This window comes from Chaetura pelagica, unplaced genomic scaffold (assembly GCF_000747805.2).
Source record: "Chaetura pelagica isolate M959 unplaced genomic scaffold, ChaPel_1.0 scaffold118, whole genome shotgun sequence".
In the NCBI taxonomy this organism is placed as follows: domain Eukaryota; kingdom Metazoa; phylum Chordata; class Aves; order Apodiformes; family Apodidae; genus Chaetura; species Chaetura pelagica.
In genome coordinates this window covers 987,894-1,002,195 of record NW_009954408.1, presented here as the reverse complement: position 1 = coordinate 1,002,195, position 14,302 = coordinate 987,894, and the positions used below count along the sequence as shown (strand labels likewise).

The window sequence follows — 14,302 nt, the reverse complement described above, 5'->3', positions numbered from 1 at the left end:
ACCCAGAATTCCCTCTGCCTGATTAAAGCTCAGAAGGTTTTCCTAGCAGGAAAACCTGCATGGGCATTTCAGCCCATATGTTAAATCATGTCATATATTAAATGAAGAAATACTAGGGTGCAGAATATGCCAGTAGTTGCATTCCTTTAATATGGCTGGATAATGTATGAGAACCTATAACCATAGAAATGAAGTTATTTTCCAATTTTAAAAAATATATTTTATAATTGCCAAGGTTGTGGAAGGTAAATTTGCAGTACCTTGACATGCAGGTTATTAATGACCTACTTAGAAGCCAAGGACAGGATTTCCAGAAGTGGCAGTTACTGTGGGGAACCTCATTTTCCCAAGCATCCAGCTTGGAGTGTCCTTGGGGAACCTGGTGTTTGGAGCTGAGGGTTTGGTGACATCAGCAAACGAGGCTCTTCTTCTGGTGTCACTTGCTGGCTCTCCCCCACTACAGACAAGCCTGCAGAACCACTCCACATTTTGAACACATTTTGAACACATTTTGAACCACTCCACATTTTGAACACATTTTTACAGGCTGCCCAGGGAGGTTGTGGAGTCTCCTTCACTGGAGACATTCAAAACCCACCTGGATGCATTCCTATGTGATGTACTCTAGGTGACCCTGCTCTGGCAGGGGGGGTTGGACTAGATGATCTTTCGAGGTCCCTTCCAACCCCTATGATTCTATGATTCTATGATTCTATGATTCTATGATTCTATGATTCTATGATTCTATGATTCTATGATTCTATGATTCTATGATTCTATGATTCTATGATTCTATGAACTGCACTGTCCAGGCAGTCTGAAGGTTTCAGGGAACTTTTTCTCCAGCTGAACTGTTTTCAGAGTTGCCTTTTCTGAGCAGTGTGGGAGCAGTGACAATCCAGGCTGTGCAGAAGTGGGGCACTGTTGGGTTTTACTGTTACCTGTTGCAACAGAAGAGCTGATACAAACCTCTCTCTTGTTTTTTTTCTTCTCTCTCTCTCCCACTCCAGGTTTCCAGTGGCTATCTGGTTGTGGCTTTTGTTTATGTGACTGAATTTGTTGGCATTAAAGCACGAACCTGGGCTTCTATGCATGTCCATGCTTTTTTTGCTATGGGAATTATGATTGTGGCACTCGTGGGATTTCTGGTTCGGACCTGGTGGGTCTATCAGATATTTCTCTCCATAGCAACAATTCCCTTTGTCTTGTGTTGCTGGATGCTCCCAGAAACACCTTTTTGGCTCATCTCGGAGGAAAGATATGAAGATGCACAAAAAGTAATTAATATCATGGCAAGATGGAATAAAGTAAGCACTCCCTGCAAAGTTGCTGAACTGTGCTCAGTCCAACAAGAGGATCTAGTCAGAGACAGAACGGGTGACAATGACACGTCCTCAACAAAGAAGCACAACATCTTAGACCTGTTTTGTAACTGGCACATTGCAAGAAGGACCATCACAGTCTGGCTCATCTGGTTCACTGGGAGCTTGGGCTACTACGTCTTCTCCCTCAGTTCTGTCAGTCTAGGAGGCAATGAATACTTAAATCTCTTTCTCATAGGTAAATATATTTTTGTACTTCATTCTGTTTATGGCAGAACTAGAACGTGACATTTAGAAATGTCTATAGATTTGACAGCCAATTTTTAAACTTTGTTCTTTGAATTATTTCTTGCTGACTTCAAGTTTTCTAACACAGAGGTATCATTCAGTCCAAACTTCAGTGTTTAAAAAAAAAAAAAAAATAAATTAAAATATGTTAGTGTACAAGGTTCTTCCTGCCTGTCATTGTGATTGTAGAACCATATTCTACTTGTCTCATCTTTGCCTGCCAGCCTATAGCAGTTCCTCACAAACACCAAGAGAAGCAGACCCAGCAACATTAGACCTGTTTTGTAACTGGCACATTGCAAGAAGGACCATCACAGTCTGGCTCATCTGGTTCACTGGGAGCTTGGGCTACTACGTCTTCTCCCTCAGTTCTGTCAGTCTAGGAGGCAATGAATACTTAAATCTCTTTCTCATAGGTAAATATATTTTTGTACTTCATTCTGTTTATGGCAGAACTAGAACGTGACATTTAGAAATGTCTATAGATTTGACAGCCAATTTTTAAACTTTGTTCTTTGAATTATTTCTTGCTGACTTCAAGTTTTCTAACACAGAGGTATCATTCAGTCCAAACTTCAGTGTTTAAAAAAAAAAAAAAAAGATAAATTAAAATATGTTAGTGTACAAGGTTCTTCCTGCCTGTCATTGTGATTGTAGAACCATATTCTACTTGTCTCATCTTTGCCTGCCAGCCTATAGCAGTTCCTCACAAACACCAAGAGAAGCAGACCCAGCAACAGGGAATTCACACTCTGTTATAGGCACAAAATAAGGAAACAGGAGAAAAAACTATTCCTTTTATCACTTACAGTCATGATATATTTAGTCAGCTTGTGTAGCAAATAGATTCATAATTCTCAGAATCAAGAGTAACTTCAGTTTTTTCAAAAGTGTATTTTTAATTAATTGTGCTATGCTTTTAATTTCGTTGGCCTGACTGATCTTTCTCTGCTATGTGGGTTGTTTATAAAGGCAGCTCAGTGCATTCAGGGCCTCATCCAAAGTTTTTTAAAATCAGTGGGAATATTCCATCAACTTCAGAAGCCTCTGGATCAGACAGGGAGCTCTGAGCCAGCAGGGAATTAAATCATGCTCTGTGCTTCATGCAGCTGAGTGCTCCCAGTGCAGGGAGTGGGGCTGTTGAGGTGCACAGACACACAGGAGGGCTGGGGCTCTCATGACTTCAGTTGGTGATGTCATCTTTTATAGATGGAGAAGATTTAATAGACAGAGCTTTTATGGATAGACTGACCTGGTGCAGAGTGGCTGCTTTCTTGCACAGGTGACTGAACTGTTCCAGTGCAGCTCAGTGCTTAAGTCACCATGTCCACCTCTTCCAAAAATGTTTTAGCAGACTAACAAACACCGAGTAATTGCAACCTGCTTTTACCAACACAAGCCCAAAATACTGTTTCCCAATGTTATAAGGGTATTGACATACTGATTGTGCTTGGTAAAGGGGCACAGCAGATTTATTCAGGGCTCTATCTTATTTTCTTCCTTGATTTTACATTGGTCACATTAGCATTCCTCATGGGCAAGTTGGTTTAAAACATGTCTGAACTGGCTTGGGCTCAGTATCATTTGTTTAGGGGCAAATCATGTTTAAACAGGGTTTGTGAACAATCCTGGCCAAACACCAGTTCCTTCAGAGCTGCAGCAGTTTTTCTCTGGAAATAGACATTGGGAAGAGAAGATGTAAGAGCTGGGTGTTGGAAGCAGCTGCCCTCTAGTTAATGGAGGAGAGAGAAAGCTGGAGCTGCATTGTCTGTGTTTGTGGAGATGCCTCAGAGAGAACTGGTCCCAGGGAGCTTGCCCTCTCTGTTGGGGTGATGTGGGGCTGAAGCCAGGAGGTGCCTGTGGCCTTGGTGCTGTGTTCAGGTGGAAGCCCACAGCCCCTGGGCAGTGTGTTGGTGCAACACCAGCATCTTCCTTGTCAGCAACCTGCAGCGGCTGACATGACAAAACCAGAAGTGAAAGAGCAGCAAGTGGAAACTTTTCATGTCACCACAGCCTGAGTCAGAAACGCAGGACCATGGCCTTCCTGTTTTCTGTAATTTTCCACCCCAAAGAGAACTGGAGTTTCTGTGAAACCCATTTCCCTGGTGGTTCTCCATCCCCCACTACCATCTTGCAGGCCATGTTTTCTGCCTCCTCTTGCCATTTCTCTTGCAAAGTGAACTGGCCCCACACGCTGGGTATCTCTGGCTTTCACATATTAATTACCCCCTAGATTAAATTGATCCTCATGAAGAGGAAGTTAGTTATGACATGACTGTGTAATCATGACTGAAAATAATTTCATACTGACAGGTGCTGTGGAGTTGCCTTGCTATATCATTGCTTGCATTGGGATGGACAAACTGGGAAGGAGAAACACACTCATTCCGTTCCTTATTTTAAGTGCATTGATCTGTGTTTTAATTATGTTCATACCTCAGGTTAGTCACGTATCATTGAAAGTGTTCCTAAAGTAGAAATGGATTTTAAAGACTGTCTGTAGAGGCAGCTGCTTTTTCTAAATCATATAGTTGACTAAAGGCTGGTTTAAAAATGCAGCTGCCAGTCCAAGAGAGATTTCTGTATTTTCAGTCCAGGCTTCACAGTTTCATTGCTGGAGTCACATGTAAAATGTTCCCAGGGCTTCAGTGAACCAGGTTAAAAGTTCTGTGGATACTTATTGTTACTTATTGAGACTGATTTTAAAAAAGCAAACAATAAGCATTGCTCCTTGTTTAAAGAAGGGTCACAACTTTGAAAGGATTGAAATGGATTTTGGAACAGTGTTATTTTCTGGTGATTTATTTGTTTCTGCTTTCTTTCAATAGGATTTCAATATATTAATTATCTTAGCAAATATGGCTGGAAAATTTTCAATAGGTGTGGCATTTGGCCTTATATATCTCTACACAGCTGAACTGTACCCAACAATTGTAAGGTAAGAACTTTCACCAGTCATCTATTTTTCATTATTTTGCTGTTATTTCCTTTTCTTTGTGGTGCTCCTGGGCCAGATCCAGCAGCTCTTGGCATGTACTCTTGAGCACTGCATTCAGTTCTGGGCACCACAATATCAAAAGGACATTGAGCTATTGGAGGGTGTCCAGAGGAGAGCCACGAGCATTCCCTCTTGTTCTATCACCAGTTACTTGTTAGAAGAGTCCAGCACCCATCTCTTTACAACCTCCTCTCAGGCAGCTGTAGAGGGTGATGAGGTCTCCCCTCAGCCTCCTCTTCTCCAGGATCAACAGCCCCAGCTCCCTCAGCCTCTCCCTCTTGTTCTCAAGACCCTTCCTCAGCTTCGTTGCCCTTCTCTGGACACACTCCAGCCCCTCCATGTCTTTCTTGTATTGAGGTGCCCAAAACTGGACACAATATTTGATGTGTGGCCTTACCAGTGCCAAATACAGAGGGATGATCACCTTCCTGGTCTTGCTGGACACACTTTCTAATCCAGGCCAGGATGCCATTGACCTTCTTGGCCACCTGGGCACTCTGCTGACCCATATTCAGCTGCCTACCAATAGAACCCCCAGGTCCTTTCCTGCCAGACACTTTCCAGCCACACACTTTCCAGCCACACTTCCCCAAGCCTGTAGCTTTGCCTGGGGCTGATGTGGCCCAAGTGCAGGACCCAGCACTGGGCCTTGTTGAAGCCCAGACCAACCTGCTGGTGGTTGAGGTGTCTGTGCATTCACAACTGTCTGCCTTGGTTTATGTGCAGGTCACTTGCTGTTGGAAGTGGAAGCATGATGTGCCGTGTGGGAAGTGTGGTTGCTCCTTTCTGTGTGTATCTGAGAAGTGTTTGGATTTTCATGCCACTTGTAAGTATTTCTTTCAGTGGTGAATGTTTCTGGTTGTGAAGAGGCCCACGTGGCACTTGATTTCTCAGGAAACAAAAGCTGAACTTGTTTTTGCAAAGGACATTGAGAGAACTGTTCTTATTGAAAATTTGAAGTCGCAAAGATTAGTAGCTTCATATTGTTAAAAACAGGCAATTAAAGCAAAAGGGAGACTTGGAGTCACTGAAATCTTCTGAAATGTGTTTATGATGGAAGATGTAAAAATACTTACACCCTGAATTCTAGTATAAAATTGGTTTTTTAAAAATTCATTCAAATTTACCTTATTTACTGTGGGGTATTTAGGAAGTATCTCAGTCCATACTGCTTTATTCTGCAGGCCTGGCACTTCCTGACTATGCTTCTGATTTATTCTTTTCCTTTCCCCAAGGCATAGTCCTTCCACTTGAATTCACTGTGGGTGACTCTTTTTTTTCTTATATTATTCCTAAATCTTTTCCATGGCTTTCCTGGAACACTGCATCTTTGGAATACTTTTCCAAAAGATGAAGGATATCTTGTGCTTACTCTACTTGCTGTTCACAGCTGTCTCAAAGCTCCTTTTTGGTTTCTCATTTGCAAGAACTGAACAAACTGATTAATGAGACAGAGAAAGAGAAGCAAATGGTACATGGATGAGGTCCACAGTGACTTTGACAAGCAACAGAACCTTGGATTCATTAGGTACATCCTACTTGTAGGTGTCTCCAGGTCATGCTACCATTACTTTTTGTCTTCTACCACCAGTTGTCCCATGAGAAGAGAGATGGGACCATTCCTTCATGGGCTTTGGGCATTTTCTCTGCATTATGTAGCTTCAGATCCATTTAGGACAAAAGATTTTCTGTATTCCACATTTCTTTATTACACTTCAGTTAGGAGGCATTTGCTGCCTAGAAACCTTGCAGCAATTCAACCCTTTTTTTTTCTCCTGAAGGATAATGTATGCCCATATATGTCAAACCACAAGGAATTACAAAGTTTATAGTCAGGCTTTAAGTAGAGTTTATTAATGATTTACAAATAGTTTGAGTTCTTTCAAAACCCTTTAGAATTCACTGTAATGAGCCCAGTGATGTTATATGTAGGTTATTCATGTCAGAAGGTGAAAATATAATGGGACGTGTCTTCAACCTGGATTCCTGCTCTGATTTTGTCTGGCACACTGGAATTTCCTGAAAAAATGGCATTGTGTCCTTTTGATTTTGCAACTACAAAATCTTCAATTACAGATGCTAGAGATGGGTTCCAGAGAACTCTTGGGAACTTGTTTCATTATTTACATTAATTACTTTCAGTTGTTTTGCATGAAAGTGAAGAGGATGAAGGAGAACATGAATTAATTCCTTCCCTCAAGCTCCTAAGAAACATTTTCTTTCTTAATAACAGTCCCATACAGGCCAAGATATCATCCCAGAAAAGGCAAAGAAACATTTGCACAACAGAGTGTTCTTGGGAGAGCATTTTTTTTCTCTTGTCAGTGTTTTGCCTCTGCTGGCTGAGATAAGCTTTATCTGAGCAGAAGGGCTGCAGTGAACCCTCAAACGTGCTGAAGAGCAGTGCAAATGGCAGCATAAAAAGAGGAATTATTTGAGCTATGAACAACTCTCAGTGTACAGAGAGTATCCAGAGTGCTGGTAGAGCTGTGTAGTAGTTCACAGTGAGGATGTTTTCATTATTAGCTCCTCTGACAAAGAATGTGTGGGTTTATGGTGCAGGCTCGTGGTGCCAAGGCTGTGTTTGGGAATGAAAGGGAGATGAAATGGAGACATTTGTAAGTAAACTGGTCTCCATCACGTTGAGCTATTGTACACAGCAGGCACTGCTGAGCAGCTGCCACTGGTGCCACCTGGGAGCAGTGCAGGCACCTCATCATCTGCATGGAAAGCTTGAATAATTTGCCAAGGATGTTTTTCATATGACAACTTCCTAGAAAATCTACAGCAAAGCAACTGTTTCATGTATAACCTATTCCTGTTGCTCAGCTGCTAAGCTGTCTTGTTGGCTGGGATTCCATTCTCCTGCATTTCAGGTGTTCTGCTGGCCTGTGATCCTTCTCCAGGCCCAGGGCATCTGTGACTGGCACTGGCCTTAAACTGGTGGCAGTGGGATAGACTAAGGATCCCCTCCCTCAGCAACTCTAGTCTAAAGCCCTCTTTACTATGGCCAAAGATGTTCTTCCCTGTTTCTGAGATGAACCCCATCAGTCATTTGCACAACAGAGTGTTCTTGGGAGAGCATTTTTTTTCTCTTGTCAGTGTTTTGCCTCTGCTGGCTGAGATAAGCTTTATCTGAGCAGAAGGGCTGCAGTGAACCCTCAAACATGCTGAAGAGCAGTGCAAATGGCAGCATAAAAAGAGGAATTATTTGAGCTATGAACAACTCTCAGTGTACAGAGAGTATCCAGAGTGCTGGTAGAGCTGTGTAGTAGTTCACAGTGAGGATGTTTTCATTATTAGCTCCTCTGACAAAGAATGTGTGGGTTTATGGTGCAGGCTCGTGGTGCCAAGGCTGTGTTTGGGAATGAAAGGGAGATGAAATGGAGACATTTGTAAGTAAACTGGTCTCCATCACATTGAGCTATTGTACACAGCAGGCACTGCTGAGCAGCTGCCACTGCTGTGTGTTTGACAGGCTGTCTCCTGTGCTGCTGTGCCACCTGGGAGCAGTGCAGGCACCTCATCATCTGCATGGAAAGCTTGAATAATTTGCCAAGGATGTTTTTCATATGACAACTTCCTAGAAAATCTACAGCAAAGCAACTGTTTCATGTATAACCTATTCCTGTTGCTCAGCTGCTAAGCTGTCTTGTTGGCTGGGATTCCATTCTCCTGCATTTCAGGTGTTCTGCTGGCCTGTGATCCTTCTCCAGGCCCAGGGCATCTGTGACTGGCACTGGCCTTAAACTGGTGGCAGTGGGATAGACTAAGGATCCCCTCCCTCAGCAACTCTAGTCTAAAGCCCTCTTTACTATGGCCAAAGATGTTCTTCCCTGTTTCTGAGATGAACCCCATCAGTCCCTTGGAGACCAGGTAGACCTCTCTAGAGAGTGGTTTGGGTCAGCAGATGGTGCCTCCCTGCCTCTCAGAAGAGTCTCCCACCACTGTCCCCCTTTGCTGCTTCTTGTCAGCACTGGTTGGTACATGGGGAGCCCAGGGGGCCTCACTTAGCTCCAGCAGCTTCCCTGGTGCAACAACTGTGTCCCCTTTCAGTCTGCAGAGCTGTGAAGTGGTTCTGCAGGGACACCTCAGGCTCTGGGGGACGTCTCTTCCTCCTGCTGGTTTCTGCCTTGGAAAGCTTCCAGTCCTCCTCTTCATTACTGGCCTCCCTTCATCACAAATTGTAAATTAAAAAAAACCTCCACTGAGCTCAGTAAAGTTAACCGCTGTGTCTAGTACTAGTGGATTTTCAGGACAAAATCTGACCTTTTTGGAACTAATTTTAAAATAAGATCACATTTTAGGTTGGTTCAGAGCCATCAGATACAGATATAAATATGACTATATAAATATAAATTACTAGAACAATCATTTGTTCTCAGAAGTAAAATTATTGTTTTGTAGGGATGTTTAATTCAAATGATCTTTTTTTCTAGACTGAATCTTTTAAGTCCTGGTCTTAGACCACTGTGAAATTAAAATTGTTGCTCCAGGTAGGGAGGAAGACATGAAAAATAGTGGTAAACCTGTTTTTGAAGTTATTTATGGTAGGTGTTGGAAGCTGCTGGCTGTCCTGAAGTGTTGGCAGTACTTGGGGAGCTTGAATAAGCAGAAACTCAGATTTCAAATTAAGACCCTGGAAAAGCAATTCATTTAAGCAGGTGCTCCTGTCAAATTAACTTCAGTGGAGCTCAAATGTATTTAAATGCTGTGTACAATAGTGCACTTTCATCCAGAAGCATTTAACTCATTTGATATATCAGAAGAACATGTTCTGATGCTGAATTATATCTATAAAATAGTATATACACACAAAATGTACACATTTGTTAAGAGCAAGCAAAGGGCTAAATTCTGCCAGATGCCAAGCTAAGGCTGCAGAAGACTTACTTTGACTTCATTGACAAGTGTGGTTACTGCCCCTGAAAAGGTAGATGGCACTTGGAAAGTCCTTTCATTAACATACTGTGACTTAATTGTTTTATATTTATACTGTCTTGGGACATGTTTTGCAGGATCAGGGAGAAGAAAAGCACAATGAACGAGTCAGTGTGCAGCAGCTTGCACAGTGACAACAGCAAATGAACATGGAATAGAGATCAGAGAGCTGAGGTGAAGAGGCAGGCAGGATGGTGTATGTGGCTTTCAGAACAGTGGCAGCTCACTGGGAGCAAGAGGTGGGTTCATGAGGAAGGACATGAGAATGCCAAGAGTCTGCAAGACAAGCAGAGAAGACACACAGACCCAAAGCACTCAGTGGAGCTTCAGCCTTGTCCTGCTGGGCATCAGCAGTGAACCAGCTCTCACAAGCTCCAAAGGTGTGGGTGTCCATGGGCTCCAGTGCCCCTGGCAGCCCTCAGAGCCCTGCAGGGCACAGGCAGGGCAGCCAGAAGGGTGTGCACAGGAGGGGGACTGGGAACAGCTGCCATGGGGCTGCTGCTCCTGCCTTGCCATGGCAAAAAGGTTTAGGAGTGGAGAGGAGTTGTGACACTCAGAGGAGAGACTTTAATAGTTTGGGATATATCATTGAAATATCACTCCTGCCACACATATCTATGTCTGCAGGGATTTCCCTCAGTTTCTCACTCAGTGCAATTTCCTCTGGTCACATTACTGCTGAGGTTGATTTGTTTTTTAATTTCTCATGGTGAGATTGTGCCTGTTTCATTGTCACAGTAGTTTGTGGTGCTCAACTTATGCTTCATTTCTTAATTTCTTTTGTCAAACTCCCTATTTAATGCAAGTGAAAAAAGGGTATGCAGTGTCTGCAGCAGCAGGAATCCTGCTTCTCAGAAGAGAGCTTGAGACAAGCTGTCCTGTTGGGGGGCAGGGAGGGCAAAACCAGCATGGTGCATTGGCATGAAAATAGCACTGGTCAAGGGTACAATGGAGATTGACAATTTTAAAGCACCTTTCTGACTGAAGCAGAAGGTCTGACTTAGGTGCAGATGGCAGCTGGGCAGGTCTTGTCTGGAGCTCTGTGTGAGTGACATGGGCAGAGTCATGTCCAATGCTCTCCCTCTTGGAAAGAAGTATTGAAGAAACAGGAGAGATCTGAGAATCAGTTTAGGGCAGGAGAAGGATAACACAGTAGCAAAACTTGCAGACATGAAATGGAAAAATCCCGAGGCCAGGCATGATGTGCCCTGTGGAAGCTTTTCTATCAACAGTGATTTGGGTCATTTATAACCTGGCATTGGAAAAATGTCAGGGTTTTAACTCTGTTCTGTGCTTCAGTGGTGGAAAGTGTGAATTGTTCTGATTGAACAAGACAGACAAGCGAAGGGAAGGAAAAGGTACTCCTGGAGCATGTGTGTGCTTCTGCACCCACCCCTGGTCCCCAGATCTTTTGACACTGCAGTGTAGCAAAGAGTGCCTGTTGGGAGCAAGCTCCTTATCTAGGGGAGACTGAGGTGAGACATGAGGAGGAAATTGTGGAGTGTGAGGGTGGTGAGAGCCTGGCCCAGGTTGCCCAGGGAAGCTGTGGCTGCCCCATCCCTGGCAGTGTTGAAGGGCAGGTTGGATGGGGCTCTGAGCAACCTGGGCTGGTGGGAGGTGTCCCTGCCCATGCAGGGGGGTGGGACTGGATGTCCTTGAAGGTCCCTTCCAACCCAAACCATTCCATGATTCTGTGATGATCTCCTGAAGAGCTTTCCTGAGCAGGATGTGCCTTTGGTGATTTCAGGCCTAGGAGCCATACTGGGAAGTCTTGACCTGGCTGTGTGCAGGAGGGGCAGGCACACAGGAATGGGAGGAGCAGGTTCAGGAGCTGGAGTGCAAATGGAGATGACAAGTGGCAGGGAATTTGTAGCTCTATGAACATGCCTGTAAAAATCAATGCATCAGTTCTTAAATACATACCTGATAGAAATATCCAACCAGATCTATGCGTTGCTGTATCAAACTTGCTTGCTCTGTATTGCTCCCTTGTGGAACAAAACACTTCACCTGCTCATCATTAATTCTGCTGCATAACCTTTCATTTATGCAACGAAAATAGGCAGATCTTTTCAACAGCATTTAAGACTGACAACCTTTGCTTGCCATTGCAGTTCCTTGTCCTTTATGTTAAATGCATTCCCAAGCCAGATCAAAGATCTGCATAACTTGGAACAGATTTCTACCTTTACAGCTACTGTTTATTTCTTCTAGTTGCTTGTTGGAATCATGGCTCTCCTGAGTGGAATATTAACAATAATGCTTCCAGAAACACTGGGAAAACCATTGACTAACACTTTGGTGGAAGCCACAGAAATGGGAAGAAAGAAGAAAAACTCTTCAGGAAAGACTCCTCCAGCACACAGTGGTGCAACATCAGAGAAGATAGAGATGTTTGGTCAAGAAACCTTCAGCACTGAGAAATAAAGCAACAGCAAAACGGCTCTTCCCAATTTCAATCATTCACTGATTTATAAGATCTTTTTATTCAAGAAATGTAACTGTTCTATAATAGCTGTGCCTTTACTTTGCATCCAGTCTTGCCTTTTCAATAGAGCAAACATATAAAACCTTTGCCACGTGACTGAGCTACTGCAGGAAATTTAATGGGATTTCTAGATTCCCTTGTCAAACTTACCCAGACTTCAGAAAACTCCAACCTGCCTTGCTGTGACCAGTTGGAATGACTACTCCAAGTGCTGGAACCTCCCTGATTACACAGGTGTAGGAAAAAAAAAAAAAAAGGCAAATTCTTTGCTTCAGATTTTCTGCAGTTAAATTTGTAAACCCACCACAAAGTGCCCTGTTGCAGCTGACAGTTACAGGCTGGAGACTCCAGCACACAGTCAACTCAAACAGGTAGTTATAAATCAAGAGAGAAGCCTTAACATCACATGAAGTCATACTAATAAAGTTAAACTAATTTATTCCTTTTTTTAATTTCAAGTTTTCTACTAGGAAAGGTGCCATTGCTAACCAAGTGTTCTGTGGAACAGCTTCTGACTGAAAGAATAATACTAAGTTTGCAAAATGTGCAAATAGTTTGTATACTATTCATTCTGTTGAATGGCAAATACATTTTTATTAGTGGTTTAGAAAAAAAATCTTCACTGGATCTCCTGCTGTCTTAGTAAGTTCTTTTTAGTTTAGGCAAACCTGAAAGGCCTGATGCCTTTGGAAGTCATATTCATTCCAGACCATTATGTCAGGGCTCCCCTTCTCACTTACTTCAGCTCAGATCAAGTACCAGATTCTTCTTAACTTTTAAGGGCCACACCAGCAGATGCCTCCATCAAGGCCTCCTCAGTCCCCAGTGCTAAAGAATGAGTGACATCTGGGTCTTGCTCAGGCTCTCTGCTCAGAGGTGGCCTTAGTTATTAATGAATGTGTAGTAGACATGGGATCTGCATATTTTTTCTCTCCTAGACCAGCTGTCTGTAGCTCGTTTTTTTCCCTTATACCACAGAAAATCAGTTAGAAAGACAATTTAAAAAATGGTAGCTGGAGTGCACAGAACAGTGGAGGAGGAGGAGTTACCAGTTACTCCAGTAGTTTTAGTCCAAGTGTCTGTAAATGTCCCACTGTGCATCACCTTGCTGGTGCAGGGATTCTGCCTGTGGACCACAGGGAACTGACAGGCAGCAATGCATCTTTCTGGCTGCTACTTCTATGGCTTCCTGCCCCACCTCCCCTCTTTCACTCTACTTCCAGACCTGGGAGCTTCTTCCTTACCTGAGGATCTGTAATGTCTTCACTTGGCCACCTTTGGTTTGAGGGGAGCAGCAAAGGAACCTGCATGTGGAGGTTCATGCAGCCCCTCTCTTGCCTGAGCCCTATCATCCCTGGCTTTAAGTCAGAGTCTTCTCATCTTAGACACCTACTTTCATACCAGCTGGTACAATCTGATCAAGAAGACAAGGAGGAATGGTTTTAAGCTGCAAGAGGGGAGATTGAGGTGAGACCTGAGGAGGGAATTCTGGAGTGTGAGGGTGGTGAGAGCCTGGCCCAGGTTGCCCAGGGAAGCTGTGGCTGCCCCATCCCTGGGGGTGTTGAAGGGCAGGTTGGATGGGGCTTGGAGCAGCCTGGGCTGGTGGGAGGTGTCCCTGCCCATGCAGGGGGTTGGGACTGGATGACCTTGAATGTCCCTTCCAACCCAAACCAGTCTGTGAATCTACGACCACAACAGAACAAGGTTTAGGTGTTCACTTTTTTGCCATGTACCCCAAACAAGATATCTGTATCACTGTGGATAAGCATTCTATATGCTCTAGAGCTTAACAATCACTTTTCTCAGTTACATCTGCACAGTCATATTAGTTTCAATTACTTGCAAAACCAGGGTCACTGTTGACATCCCCTTATAAGAGATATTTTTCTTCACTGCATTAGAGTGTCAAGCAGCATTTTGGTCCTGGATAAAATCACATGCTGTGAGGACTAACATGCCTCAAAGCATGCAAAGTTCAGTGAAGTTTAGGCAGTTCCTGTGTGCTACCTACACAGAGAGCAGAAAGGGACCTTCCTGCTCCCTTCAGTTCTCTGAGTGTTCCAGTACTTGCATAGAACAGCTCGGCAGGGCACACACAGGACACTGGCTTCTGTCCAGATGTGTTGGCTCAGCACAAGCATGTGCTTATCAACCTTCCCCGTGTGAGTAATCCCCTGGTTATCCACAGAATGACTGAACTCATGCTCTGATGGCTGAAGATAAGATGACTCACACACCCAGCCCCAGTATTCTTCCACTGCTCTC

The 14,302-nt window shown here is 43.7% G+C and overlaps 1 protein-coding gene across 1 annotated transcript in view; it reads left to right on the top strand.

The window, feature by feature from the left end:
* SLC22A16 (solute carrier family 22 (organic cation/carnitine transporter), member 16) overlaps window positions 1–12,059 on the top strand; it is a 16,625-nt gene extending 4,566 nt beyond the window's left edge. Inside the window, exons 3-7 of the mRNA XM_010004347.1 lie at window positions 1,011–1,560; window positions 3,924–4,051; window positions 4,439–4,548; window positions 5,335–5,434; window positions 11,764–12,059. Of these exons, the coding sequence (XP_010002649.1) occupies window positions 1,011–1,560; window positions 3,924–4,051; window positions 4,439–4,548; window positions 5,335–5,434; window positions 11,764–11,976 (1,101 nt within the window). The 3' untranslated portion in view covers window positions 11,977–12,059. The remainder of the gene's footprint in view (window positions 1–1,010; window positions 1,561–3,923; window positions 4,052–4,438; window positions 4,549–5,334; window positions 5,435–11,763) is intronic.
* Window positions 12,060–14,302: the final 2,243 nt, after the last annotated feature.